Source organism: Poeciliopsis prolifica, unplaced genomic scaffold, assembly GCF_027474105.1.
Source record: "Poeciliopsis prolifica strain line A6 unplaced genomic scaffold, Auburn_PproV2 SCAFFOLD069, whole genome shotgun sequence".
Lineage (NCBI taxonomy): Eukaryota > Metazoa > Chordata > Actinopteri > Cyprinodontiformes > Poeciliidae > Poeciliopsis > Poeciliopsis prolifica.
Window position 1 is genome coordinate 242,267 of NW_026562444.1, and position 14,442 is coordinate 256,708.

The following is a 14,442-nucleotide window of genomic DNA, read 5'->3' on the forward strand; positions in this document are numbered from 1 at the left end:
AGTATGATGATATTTCTGGCACCTCTTTGGCGCGTCGCTCCGCCTCCAGTCTCAGTCTCTCTCTGCACAAACAGAAACAGCCAAACGTCAGCGGCTATCAGCAGGCGGGTTGGAGGACCAACGAGGACGAATGTCACCTCTCCATCTCTTCCTCCATCTTTCTGCGGCGCTCCTCCTCCTCCTCCCTCTTCCTCCTCTCGTCCAGCAGGCGGCCGACGGCCCGGCGGGCCAGCTGGCCCCGCAGGCGCTTCTGGAAGGTGAGCGCGGCCCAGCGGAGCAGCAGGAACTTCCTCCTCCAGTAGAAAGCCCGGTAGTTCTTCTGAATGACCACAATGCACTGCAGCAGCCTCCTGTACTGCTTCCTGGGGCGAAGCCGCATGAAACGATCATTTAATGTGGATAGAAACCTCGAGTTCATGAGTAAACGTGCAGCGAGCGTACCGGGCCATGTAGCCCAGGATGTGGGCCTGGATGATCATGGCTGCTTTCAGAACCTCCACCTCCCTCTGCTTCTCCAGCCGCTGCTCCAGAGACTCTCGAAGGAAAACCTGAGAAGACAGAAAGACACAGTTTTACTCTCTTCATCTTCACATTTAATGGCAAAAAATGTACAATAATTATCCAAATGATCCAAGAACTTCTTAAAAACTGAAGGAAAAACAGCCTCATTTATACAAACATCTCAATAAACACATTTCAGTTGGGATTATATGTTTATGTCCATTTGACCTGAAATCCAGGCAGGTTAATAATTATTCATACATATACCAAAGACTGTCAAAATAAAAAATGATCAATCACATAATAAATTTAAATTTGCTTGATAATTTCCATTCTGATTAATCATTTTAGAAAAGCTATTTTTTTTTTACAGAGACATGATTGATTTTATTCACAGTTTTGCTTTTTATGTCTTATTTCTGTTTTAACCCAGTGCAGACATCCACTAGCTGCGACTCACCCTGAATAAAAGATTTAAAATCCAGCAGAATTAAGAAACTCAAGATCTGAACAAACGTTCGGCGTTTAATCAAACCTCGTAAGATTACAGCGGCGAGGCGTTCCTGCCTCGGCTCCGTGTGAAAAGGCCGAATCTATCGAGCAGCTGGCCGTTTTATAAGCCAAGCCGTCGCCCACCGATAGAGGAACCGGGCCCACTGGGCCGGCCGGGTTAATCCGATTAGGGAGGAGGAAAATGAGATACGGGACATGAGCTCTGGCGGCCGATACGGCAGGGAAATATCACAGGACTGGGAGGTTCAGGAACAGATTTCTCCTGTTGAATGAGGAGCTCAGTGTGTGTGTGTGTGTGTGTGCGTGTGTGTGTGAGTGTGTGTGTGCGTGTGTGTGTGTGTGTATGCGTGTGTGTGGGTGTGTGCGTGTGTGTGAGACATTGCTGAATCCTGAGCACTGAGGCACTAAAGAGATTTTATGAGGAGACGTAACCTCGCCTTGCATGCAGGTTAATTAACTCCTGCATTAGCTGCATGAACATGAGGAAACCAGAGGAGACGTGATCCAACTGATGCAAATTTTGAGCAAACTTTTAAAATGCAATAAAAACACAAGACAGAAGTGAATCAACTGGGACACGGGGGCATGATTTCATATTGATGCTGCGTTTGGCTGTCATAAACAGGAAGTAGAGGTTGGAAACGAGCGTGAAGGAGCAAATCATCTCAGGAAAAGATTTATCCTCCTAGATGAGAAAGTCATCAAAACTTATTCAATAATTGTTTCCATCTCCCTTTTTAGTGCATTAAGTTTCTTTTGGACAAGTCAAAACAGACCTTTTTGTTAAAAAGAGGACATTTTTAGATGCTTTTCCATTAAAACTTTGTTGATATTCTGCAAAAGTTGAAAAAACTACTTGTTATGCAAAACATGTATTTCCATCACTGTTTTTTGCAAAATACAACCATTTCAACCACTTCCTCCTAGAGGAAAGTTTTATTTTTATCAGAAATTGTGAGTTTATTCAAAATTGATGCATTTCCATTAAGCAGGTTTATTTTTGTTATTCCAGTAAATTTTCTGTTTCCACACTGTTTCTACTTTAAAATGCTCATGAATAAAAACGTTGATGGAAACACGGTTAATGTCAGAGCAGAGTGAAAACCTGCTTTTTGAACTGAACCTCAGCCAATCACAGGACAACAGAGACAGCAGCAGCTTTTGTCTGTGGAGCTGAATGTCAGGGAGGGACGTCAGGCAGAACAAAAATCCAGCAGGAAGCATCAGACCCGACCTGACACAACACGGGTCAGCATGAAAACACACAGCCTCCCTGAACAAGTGCACACATTTGCATCCTGATGAGTCGCACAACAAATCCTCTTTAATCGTTACACTGTTAATTAGCACAACAAAAGGACTAAGCCTCGCTGCATTTAATTCTTGCTGCTCCGGGTCGGGTCGGGTCCTCAGAGGGAACGGAGCCACGCGGCGCCGCTTCCTGTCCACAAAATTAAGTTTCAGGCTCTAAAAGCACAAAGCAGAGCTCAGAGGCAACAGCGCCGACTGAAAGGAGCTGCAGGCCGTAAATCTGTCTGAGGGACAAAGTGGACGAATCCCTCAGAGGGACGCAGCAGGATTTAACGGCGGCGCAGGCAGGAAACAGTCAGGCGACTCACAGATAAGATCTGGTGATCAGGTTTCACACTGGAAACATTCAAACTGCAAAAAGAGAGAAGTTGAATATGTTTGTACGTTTGGCACCATGATGGCTCAGATCGCCACAGCTTTGTTAAGTATCTAGTGAACAGCACAGCGCCCCCAGTGGACAGACTGATGAATGTTTCTGGTCCTAAACCGGTTCCACCAAACTGCTGGAAACTCAGAGTTTCTACTGCAGGAACGCTGAACAGAAAAGGAGTAAACCTCTACTTAGCTTTTATCAGTGACTGTTGAAGTTAATATTACACTGGAATATTAGTCATGCAGATTCTTACAGGGCTTTTCTGTTCCAGATTTCTCCAAACTTAAAATTTGGAGAATATGTTGTAGATGTGAGAGTAAGTCTGGAAGGAAGAGCAGAAGGAAAAGTGGAAGGATGTTAGGAAGGAAATGTGGATGAAAATTCTGATGCATGGAAGGAAGAAAAGCTTTTCAGACTTTTATAATATCTAAATCAAATTCCGTATTTTTTCATGTTTTTATCTCTTCCTTGCGTTCCAAGCCAACATCGACACACACAGGTTTCTCCCTCCTGCAGCGTCACACGGTCCTGCTGTGGTCAGTGGTCTGTGTCCCCATCTGTCACTTTCCCACCGCAATCACACACACACACACACACACACACACACACACACACACACACACACACACACACACACACACACACATACACACACCCACACACACACACACACACACACTCTGGCAGTCGCCATCCTTCCTGATCCGGTGTGGTGGAAGTAGTGACTGAAGAGTGGATCCAATAACTGTGGCGTCCCACGCTTCAGGTGATGCTGACCTCGGTTACTCACACACACACACACACACACACACACACACACACACACACACACACACACACACACACACACACACACACCCACACACACACACACACACACACACACACACACACACACACACACACACACACACACACACACACCACACACGCCATAGAGGCAGCGGCTCTGAATGGCTCCATGGAGCTGAATTTGTAGGACACATGAAGCCAAATTGAGCCTGGAGGGAGAAAAGCCAGACTGGATTGGCATCTCTCCGGAGGCGGCCTGAGTCTCTGTCCAATCAGGCGCCGTGTTGGCGACGGAAGACCTTTCTACCGGTATTAGCTGGAGGCAAAAAGAGCGGTGGAGCATTCAGGAACTCAGCGCTTGACAGCAGAGAGTCGATTATTCTGCAGACTGAGCAGAAGGGATGGAGCTCACCACTGACAGGCAGGAAGTGCAAATCCACAGATTTTTTTTTTGAGAAAATACATTTTCTGGCTTCAGTTGGTGTTTAATAAGCCCAAGAAAAATCAACCAGGTAAAAATATTCCTCTGTTTGAATCCACTCAACTGTTTTATTCTTTTTTTCTAAATTACAATAAAACCCTCAGATTGACTTCAGTTTCAGCTCATTTCCTTGGAACAAAGAGAGAAGGAAACTGACAACAGCAAAAGGTTTGGGCCTTACTTTGGTTTTGCCGAGCTGCCAATCTGCACTGCTGCTGTCATAGAGGTGCAGCAGCTGCTTGCAGCGCCCCCGGTGGTCGTCTGGAGTCAGGACGCCCCTCATCAGGACTTTGTACCTGAAGAAAAGCGAAGTTCATAACATTACAAAATTACAACAAATGCAGTTGAGTTTCTTATTGAAACTTAAGTTTCAATAAGAAACTTGAGTTGAATCAAACTTTTGTTGTATTTTTAAGAAGATTTTATGTCTGTAAAATGTGTCAATGTAAAAAAAAACATAATAAAAAAACTAAGTCTATTTGCATCAATCGTTAGCTTACAGGTTACATTTGCCTGACTAGAACTTCAGGGGCCGCACAAAATCATCAACGGGGCCATAAATGAGCCCCGCACCACGTTTTGAATTAGAGAAGTAGAAACTGATTGTGTGTTTAAGTGTTTCCGCTGCGTGTCTGAGTGTTTGGACTTGTGTAAACCTGGTTCACACCTGGAGCAGAAGTCCTGGAAGGATCTGCGGACCGGGAAGCCGCTGCGCCGGATCTTCACCGTTTCCAGCATGCCGGAGTACCTGAGCTGGTTCAGAACCACCGTCTGGTCAAACTGGTCAGGCATCTGAACAAGGAAGCATCAGATTATTAACCCGCCCCACCGCCAGAGGTTAACAGGAACCTATGATCTGTCTGTTTTTATCCAACAGGATGTGAATGCAGACGCTCCTCTGCACCACAGAGGCTGATCCATGATTGCTGCTGGTTGACCTTTCCAGCACAGCGTCAGACGTCGTTTTCATGGCTGTGAGGATTGATTTTGGAGGTCTGCTGTGATTCAGTATCACAGCCACAAACACTGGGCATCCTGGGGTTTTATGAGGCTGATAATAACACGTCTGGAGGTGATGAATGGAAACAAAGAGACGAAAACAACAAACATTAAATCTGCGGGATGGTCTTTGGTCTTGGCATTGTCAGTCAGAGTCATTGTGAATGCTCAGGCTATAAGGGTAATGGCAAGTTGTTTTCTCTGCCATTACCACATTTAGCAGCGAATATGTGACATTGATTGACAGCGCTAAGCCCCGCTCCTGGCCCTGATTGGTTGTTTCTAGTTACACAGAAGAGCTTGATGTTTCCACAGATTATCTGTTTCATACTAAACTGTCGCAATGACTGTGACAGTTTCAACAAATATGTAAAAAAAATTTTTTTATAAAAGTTACAAACTGCAGCTTTAACAAGTTTATGAACATTCAGACCAATCAGCAGCCAGAGGCCCCAGCACATAGCATTACCAGTGACAGAGCATCATTCAGAGGAAGCCTTTCTCTGAAGCGACGCTCGTCACCCAGTAACCTCGGTGGGCATAAGCGGGGTGGGTGGGGTCAGCTCCACATAAGTGGGAGCTTTCATTCCCACTGGTAATGCCCCCTTTATTCAGCAGGTCTCCCCTGATTGCCGCTGATGGCCCATTTTTGGGTCGTCTCCAAGGGAGGCCAACTCACCAGCAGATCCTCCCTGTCTGATTGAATGGAGGCATTTAATGCCACTGGCTGCAGGGAGCGCTTCGTTAGCATAATTAGCATACGGACAGTGATGCAGCCGTACAAAGGGGGCGGTCAGGACGACGTCCTCTGACTCCCGGATCTGTTTTCATTCATCGCCGTTTCCTGTTTCTGCTTCTCCTTCAGGGAGTTCAGAGATCCTTTCTCTGGTCATAACAAGACTCCATGTCCCACATCCAGGTCCAAAAACCTCTTTTTGCTCTAAAATAATAATCTGTGGCAGATATTTCTATGCTAACCATAGCTCAATATCAGCTGGACCATTAAAAGTAATATTCTGGGATGTTGATATGCGGGCGGACTGAGAGATGATGGATGGATGGATGGATGGATGGATGGATGGATGTGGATGGATGGATGGATGGATGGATGGATGGATGTGGATGGATGTGGATGGATGGATGGATGATGGATGGATGGGTGTGGATGGATGGATGGATGGATGGATGGATGGATGGATGGATGGATGGATGGATGGATGTGGATGGATGGATGGATGGATGGATGGATGGATGGATGGATGGATGGATGGATGGATGGATGAATGGATGGATGCTTCCAGTCTTGAACCTTTTTCAGATTAAATTAAAACTCGTTTTCTATCCTTCCAATAAAAATCTGGCGTTAACCAGTTCTTCCCTTGTGGGTATTTAGTTAGTTTGCACTAACAGGAAGTAACAGGAAGTAGTAATAAGTAACGACAGAACGATCAGGCGCCTCCAGCAGAGAGAAGCCTCTGGTCCTCTGCTGACTGACGGATGCCAACAATAGCTGCTGCTCCAGCCTGACTCCTCCAGAGATCGGTGCATTCACAGGAACAAACGGGGGCGTGGCCGTCTGCTCCTGGGGGCTGGGGCAAGAAATGCCAACATAGGGGGCAGCTGAACTCAGGGTTAGCTGTCCATCACTCAGCCCAAAAGGACGGCATGAGAGCTGCAGAGCTGTTTCCTGTATCTGATGGTCAGCAGCGATTCAAAGCCTCCCAATAATCCACTGATCAGATAACGGGATTCACTCTGAAGTGTTTGGCATGTAAAAAAATCTAATTATCTCATGACATTTCAAAAAATGCCATTTTCCATCCCCGTCTGAGACTTACAAAGTTCACGCTGTCTCATGGGACTAGATTTAAATAACTTATCACCAAACTGAAAATCCATCTGGTTCAATTAAAGGTTAATTAATGCAGGTTCAATCTAATAACGTCTTCAATACGCTGTGAATAAAGCAACAAGGTTTACCAACAGAAGAGTCTGCTTTGACGTTATTGTAACCCTCAAGTTTCTAATGAGACTAGATGCACATCACAAAGTAATTTAAAAGTTACTTTATTACCCATGTTAAGGTTTAAATTATGAGGGAAGTTTCTACATTCCTGCTTTGACCACAAACTGAGTGATGAAATTCCAGAAGCTGCAGATTGTGAGACTGAGGTCTGATGGAGGGATTCGCAGAGGATTATCAGTCCAGCTCAGCAGGAGGAACAAAAGGCGCTGGGCTTTAAGTGCAGATAAACTCAAACCAAACCGCCTCTGTTGGACTTAAAGACGGGTCTGTTTGAAGAAGGATTGGACTGCTTAACGCAGCGACACTCAAACCTGCAGGGGGCGCACTGTGCAGATTAAAACCAGAGAAGCAGCATTTACTGCAGCACAGCAGCTCAGTCAGTTTGACAGAAACACTAGATGGTGATATTATGATCAATACATGGGATTGATCATTAACAATAACACCTGGATGTCAACCTGATGGACACAACGGATAGGAATATGAGGATGGATGCTGATGGTTAAACATGGATGGATGGAAAAGTGGAAGGAAGGATATATGGAGACTATTTCTTTCCAGTCTAAAACACTGAATCATTTTTCTGTTCTTGTTTTTTTGCATTTGATCATTTTTCCTATTTTCCAGTTGGAGCCTCAGAGGATCTGATGTTTGATCTCATCTAACCTGCCAGAGAAAATCATCACTAAACCATTTCTGTTTCATTTCTGTTGTCCAGAAATGAAACAGATCCAGATCCTGCAGCTGCAGGTGAAACCAGAATTTTGCCTGAAGGCTGAACTCAAATGTGATGATGACAGAATTCAAAGAATTTGATTTTTCTTTCACTAATATTGGACTGAATTAAAAACATGTCTTTTATTTTTTTTACAAATGATCCAAAACTGTATAAAGCGATACTTTAGAAAGATGAAACACTTCAATTAGGTAATTATATCCCAATATAGCATCACAGATTGATAGTGTAGGGAAAATAATCTGCTTTAAGTAGATGTGTAATCTCATTAGAAAGAGAAGAGAACGCCACTTCCTCTTCATTAACCTGTCATTTACCGAACTGCCGGCTCATCCCACATCCAATCTCATTAATTTCATGCCCTGCAGGCCAGATAATAATCACAAAGACAAACTCACTGGCTTCATCTCAGCTGTTATAAACGACCATGCATCTCTACAGAGCTAAAAGCTTTCAAGTTCAATTATCCTAGAAAGGAAACAGGAACATCAGAGTGCAGAAAAATGCAAACACTTTCAGTTTTACAGCTTTGATTCCAGTTTTAGCTCCAAACACAAACTTCAGGATGTTTTTAGTTTCGGACAATCTCCTGCAGCTTGGTGACACCTGACAGGTGATTCTGAAAGTTGTAGAGCTCTTCAGACATGTGAAGGTCACATTTTATAATCCAGATAAAACTACAAATTACAACTTTCAGACAACGTAAGAAGCTTGCTTTGTGTCATAAACACAGACTCATCCTATTTTAATATCACAGCTGCAGATTTAAAGCCCGTTCACTCACAAACACTTCAGATCTGATCTAGGTCTCACCTTGCATCTTAGCCTCTCCTTTCCCTGCAGGATTTCTTTCTTTCCAGATCCGACAGAAACTTCCCAAAGCTGCGGCTCATCGCGCGTTTGCTCCTCCGGCACACTGACTGCTTCATGCACATTCATCCGCCACGGAGGGGGAGTGGAGCCAGACAAAGGCTTTCAAACCCTCGGCTCCACTCCCCCTTTAACGCGGCGAGGGAGGGAGGGAGGGATGGACGGCCGCGTTGTCATGGGGACGCATCTCCTGCTGAGGCTAATTTGTGGCGGCCACTTGTAGGTCCGACTGTGTGAGGGAGGAAAAGGGCCGGCTGTTTACATTCAAACGTGTGCAGCCAGAGCAGCTGACTGCTCTGATGAAGTGGTCAAACTGGACCGAGTCGGGACCGGACCCCAGCAGAAACACTCTGATCTAGTGTTGAGTGGACAAGTTTGTGTGAATCTAAAAATGTTTCAGAGTAAAAGTAGGAGAACATTATCTGAATATCATTTAACTGTATTTAAAGTTTCTTATTGCTGCTAAAGTAGCATGATCTACTGATTATTACCACAATAATCAAACTGCCTTCATTTATATCTATATCAGTTTATCTACTTTTTTCCATCATTTCCATTTGCCTCACATTTTTCCTGTGTGCTGTGAAAAAGGCCCAGACCTGCTGCTGCTCCAGCATTATTACTGTCACTTCACATATAAACACAAAGACTGACGCGCTGCCAGCAGCCCAAAGAGCTGCCATAGTGAGCAGCTGTTGTTCTGACAGAGAGGCTTTTCAGTTGTTCTGTTTTCATCGTGTCTTTGTGCAGAAATGCTGTCATCTACACAAGCTGGATGTCAGCGATCAGAGACAAAATAAGACACAAAGGCTGAGGTGGAGTTCTTTTGTTTCCCCTGAAATCATTTCTGCCTGACGGTCCAGAGGAAATAAACTTTGCTGGGATTTACTTTTTTTTTTTTTGCTAGAAAAAAAGGGAGAGTGGCTGAGTTGGAAGACCCAGCCACTCCACTTTTAACGCGGGGAGTGGAGCCCTTCTTTGCCCTTCTTTTAAGCCTGACCTTTAATCTGATTTTAATAAACAGAGATGAATAAACCTCCAATTGCTGAATTGGAGGTTTAATGGAGGTTTAACTTCTTTTGAAACTGCTTTCTCTTGAACCCCCCTGTGACACCTGCTCTGAATCAAACAGGCAGAAAGATGACCGGGGTCCCTCTCAGGGGTTTGGGGGCCGTGTTCCTTTGACCCCGGTTTCCCCCCTGGGGAGACGCCAACATGCTCTCCACCTCTGAACCGCACTACATTAAGCTCCACTCAGAGGTCCTCATCCAGGCCTGTTTAACATTCGACCAGAGGAAAGGTCCAGATGGAGCTTTCCTTTTCTTATTTCCCATAAAAAAAGAAAAGGCACAGATAATATCAGATCTGATGTCATCAGTCTATTCCTGACCATCACTGATGACATCAGACCTGATATTATCTGTGCCTTTTCTTATTTCATGGGAAATAAGAAAAGGAAATAAATGATGACGCCACGTCAAGCAAAGTTGTAACTAGTCGTTCTTTGCTTTCAGAAGCGTGTAGAAAAAACATCGCACGTAGCACGTCATGGATGATATCACATCCACGTAGTAGCATGATGGCTGACACGTGGTGACGTGCTACGTGACTATCACATGGTGACGTGGCAGTCATCACAGTACCACGGACGTAACGTCATCGAGGATATGCTACTGGTCCTCTTTCATTCAAGGGCTTCGAAGTAACGGCCTGTGATGTCATCGATGACATCACGTCCATTCCTGACTATCCCTGATGACATCAGAGCTGATATTCTATTATGAAAAAGGAAGAGGCAAAGATAATATCAGACCTGATGACATCACGTCAGGAATAGACGTGATGTCATCAATGACATCACAGACTGTTACTTCAGAATCCTTTGAATAAAAGAGCTGTTAGCTCAGCATCATTGCTACCATGGCACGTAGGCGACGACGTAGACGACGCTCCTACCGACGTAGGAGGAGGCGATACTACAGGCGTAGGCGGCGCAGAAGCAGCTATCGCCGTAGACGTAGGAGGTATCGCCGACGTCGTCGTTATTACTAGTCGCTCACGTTGACCATGTAGCAAGCAGTTTAAAAACCACAAAAAAATATAAAAAATAATTAAGAAATAAAAAAACATTTTTTATTTCTTAATTATTTATCAAAAAATAATATGTATAAAAATAATTAAGGTATAAAAAATATTTTTTATATCTAAATTATTTTTTTAGTATTTTTAAGTGCTCTAAAACAAACATTTTCATGACTTTGAGCCACTCATGACATGGCTGTGACATCACAGCCATTCTTAAGTGATGTCATGAGTGGCACAAAGTCATGAACTGCAGGATGAGTCTATTGTTTTTAGTGCTTTTCCAATTGAACTAAATCATGGTAGTTCAGGCTGCAGTGCCCGAACTGCAGCATGAACTTTCTACCGGCACGAGGCTCCGTACACCTCTTTCACGAAATTTGTCTGTTGTCACTTAGCAAGCACTGTAAAAACCGCTGAAAAATAAAGAACTTGAAAGGGAAAACATTTAAGTGGTGTCAACATCCAGTCCTCGAGGGCCGGTGTCCTGCAACCTTTAGATGTGCCTCTGCTGCACCACCTGAATACAATAATTAGGTGATTAGCAAGGCTCTGGACAACTGATCTACACAAGGAGGAGGTAATTAAGCCATTTCATTCCTGCGTTTTGTGGCACGTCGAAAAACTGCAGGATAGCGGCCCTCGAGGACTGGAGTTCGACACCCCTGACTTAAATGGCAATAACCACAGTATTTCAATACTTTGTTGTTGTAAAAAAAAAAGCGTGCGTAGCACGTGTTTCCATCTTTCCATCCTCATTTGTTTTTCTGATTTGTCTTTTGATCATCTTGCCGTGTTTTTAAACACCCGAGTAATTACTTACCACAGCTACACTTCGCTCGCCCGCGGCCAGCGGAGGCGTTTTTACGCTTCTTCTGGCCGCGGGCTTTGGGATTCTTGCGATTCCTCTTACGCCTGGGGGCTTCAGAGGAAGAGCGCTTTCTGCGTCGTGCTTTACGTGCCATGGTAGCAACGCTGCGCTAAGCACTGCTCTTTTATTCAAGGAGTTCTGAAGTATGGGTTTGTGACATCATCAGTGACATCAAGGTCAGCCTTTTATGCCATTGATGACATCACATCCAAGGTGTGATGTCATCACACATTTAACATGTGATGAACATCATACATGTGAAAATCCCAACTAATCAGTCAAGATTAGTTGGGATTATTACGATCAGTCGATCGTTTCCTGTAGTTTTTCACCATGTTTGCACTGCAGCAGGGATTCTGGCCAGATGTTCTCCAGATCAGCCAGGTTTCTGGGCTGCCGCTGAGAAACATGGAGTCTGAGTCCCTCTATTGGGTTTAGGTCTGGAGACTGGTCGGCACCTCACCTTACGCAGGCTGTGTGCTTTGGGTCATTGTCATGTTGGAAGACTCTCACCTCACGATGGGTCGTGAGGTGAGAAATCAACCCAGAACCACACAGGAGGAGCTGGTCGATGACCCGAAGAGAGTCGGCACCACTGCCGGCTGAAGTGTGAACTTCAGGCTGCAGTTCATACTGCAGCCTGAAGAGACCCAAATACAATTTTTTTGACCTGTATCCGATCTTTTCATGACAGTCTGAACAACACAGGTTGGACCCAGGACACCTGCATATCCGATACGTATCAGATATATGTTAGCACTCCACTGTTAGCATCCATGTTTACTTCCGCAAACAAAGTAAGTAAAGCCTGACATCAGCCTGAAGTAACTGTGTGACTTCAGGCTGCAGTGTGAACACAAACGGTGTGAAATCATGCATGGCACAGAAGGTTCCCGTTCTTAAATCAGCACACGGCCAGGCCCGTCTTCATCTCCATGACCATTTGGATGACCCAGAGGAGTCATGGGAGAAAGTGATGTGGTCAGAGGAAACCAAAACACGACTTTCTGGTCTTAATTCCACTTCCTGTGTTTAGAGGTCATGTGTTTCCTCTGGCAACATGACCTGATTGGGGTCATGTTGCCAGATTTGGGGGAACAGCCTCCTTCTCTTCAATACTCCACCAGGTGAGATCTCGCATGGAGCCCAAAGTCTGAGTGAGATTAACATGTTTAGCTTCACTAAGCTGCTTTGCAATTTCCCCGAAGCCCTTCCCAGCCTTGTGGAAATTCAGTCAGTGGTGTCGTTGGCAGCTCTTTGGCCTTAGCCACGTTAATAGTTGGAGTCTTACTGATGTGCAGGATGGACAGGAGTCTTTAATCATCATTTTTTCCTTTTCTTTCTATTTTTTTTGTGCTTTTTGAAACTGCTTGCTACATGGTCAACTTGAGCGACTAGTAATAACGACGTCGGCGATACCTCCTACGTCTACGGCGATAGCTGCTTCTGCGCCGCCTACGCCTGTAGTATCGCCTCCTCCTACGTCGGTAGGAGGAGCGTCGTCGTCGTCGTCGTCTACGTGCCATGGTAGCAATGATGCGCTAAGCTAAGTGTTTTTTTTTATTCAAGCATTTTTTTTAAATAAGAGCTTGTGATGTCATCAATGACATCAGAAACGGTGACACCACATTTATGTAAATTGTGAAGACATGGATGTGATGTCACCAATGACATCACCCCATAGACGTTTCAAAGTGAAAGGTGACGTGCTTTGCATAATTGGGTTTTATGCAAAGCCCAATTATTTCAATTGCTTTTCCATCATAATGTTCTTATTTTAGGAATTTGCAAGTTATTTTAATTTTAAGAATTTTGTCAAAAATTTAATCTAATTCTTCAGTGAGAGTCTAATGTGAGCGGTAACATTATCACATCTAGTTTCCTTTGCAGTGTCTCTCACTGCACAGTTCATGTGGCTCACTGGTTTGTTATTAAGGAAGCATCTCACTGTTCTGGTGGAGATGGTGTTGTTTACTTTATTGGGTCAGCCTTTGATGCCATTGATGACATCACATCCAAGCTAACGCTTGGTGATGACATCACACCTGAGTTTTAAATCATTGAAGTGAAACTTTTGCTCATGTATCAGGTTAAAGGTTAAAGGTTAGGATTTTACATGCACATAAAAGCCCAAAAAAATGAATAAGAAATAAAAAACCTCATCAAGCAGTCTGTGGTGAGTGAGTGAGTGAGTGAGTGAGTGAGTGAGTGAGTGAGTGAGTGAGTGAGTGAGTGAGTGATGAGTGATGAGTGAGTGAGTGAGTGAGTGAGTGAGTGAGTGAGTGAGTGTGAGTGAGTGAGTGAGTGACTGGTTACTTTTGAGTCTGTCGTGAGTAACCAGTCACTCACTCACCACAAACTGCTTGATGATGTTTCTTATTTTTTATTAATTTTTTTGGGCTTTTACGTGCTTGCTACATGTTCAACGAGAGTGACTAGTGATGGCAAACATGCCGCCCTCGTCTACGTCCGGAGGAGACGTTTTGCCGCCTCTTCCAGACGCGGAATTTGCGATTCTTACGACCTCTCCTACGTCTCTGAGGGTTCTCGTCCTCAGAGGACGAGGACGGCGATGAGCGCCGTCTGCGTCGTGCTCTACGTGCCATTGTAGCAATGCTCTGCTAAGCTAAGTGGTCCTTTATTCAAGGACTTTTGATGTCACAGCCTGTGATGTCATCAATGACATCACTCCATCACTGATGATGTCATACTTTGTCTGTGTCTCTTCCTTTTTCATAAAAAATTTAAAGTGAATCAAGAGGTGTGACCAGTTTGTACCGCATGTTACTGCTTTGCAAAGAAACTGAAAGGAAAACACATTTGTGTTGTTTCTTGTTTTGGACCAGCATTATTCTTAAATATGTGATTTAATCCTACAGTTCATGGT

At 44.3% G+C, this 14,442-nt stretch overlaps 1 protein-coding gene across 1 annotated transcript in view; it reads right to left on the reverse strand.

Annotated features, from left to right (window-relative positions):
• LOC129351693 (unconventional myosin-X-like) overlaps positions 1-14,442 on the reverse strand; it is a 90,041-nt gene that overhangs the window by 10,506 nt on the left and 65,093 nt on the right. The window contains 5 exon segments of the mRNA XM_055020626.1: positions 23-62; positions 138-362; positions 442-548; positions 4,153-4,267; positions 4,639-4,763. Coding sequence (XP_054876601.1) covers positions 23-62; positions 138-362; positions 442-548; positions 4,153-4,267; positions 4,639-4,763 — 612 coding nt within the window.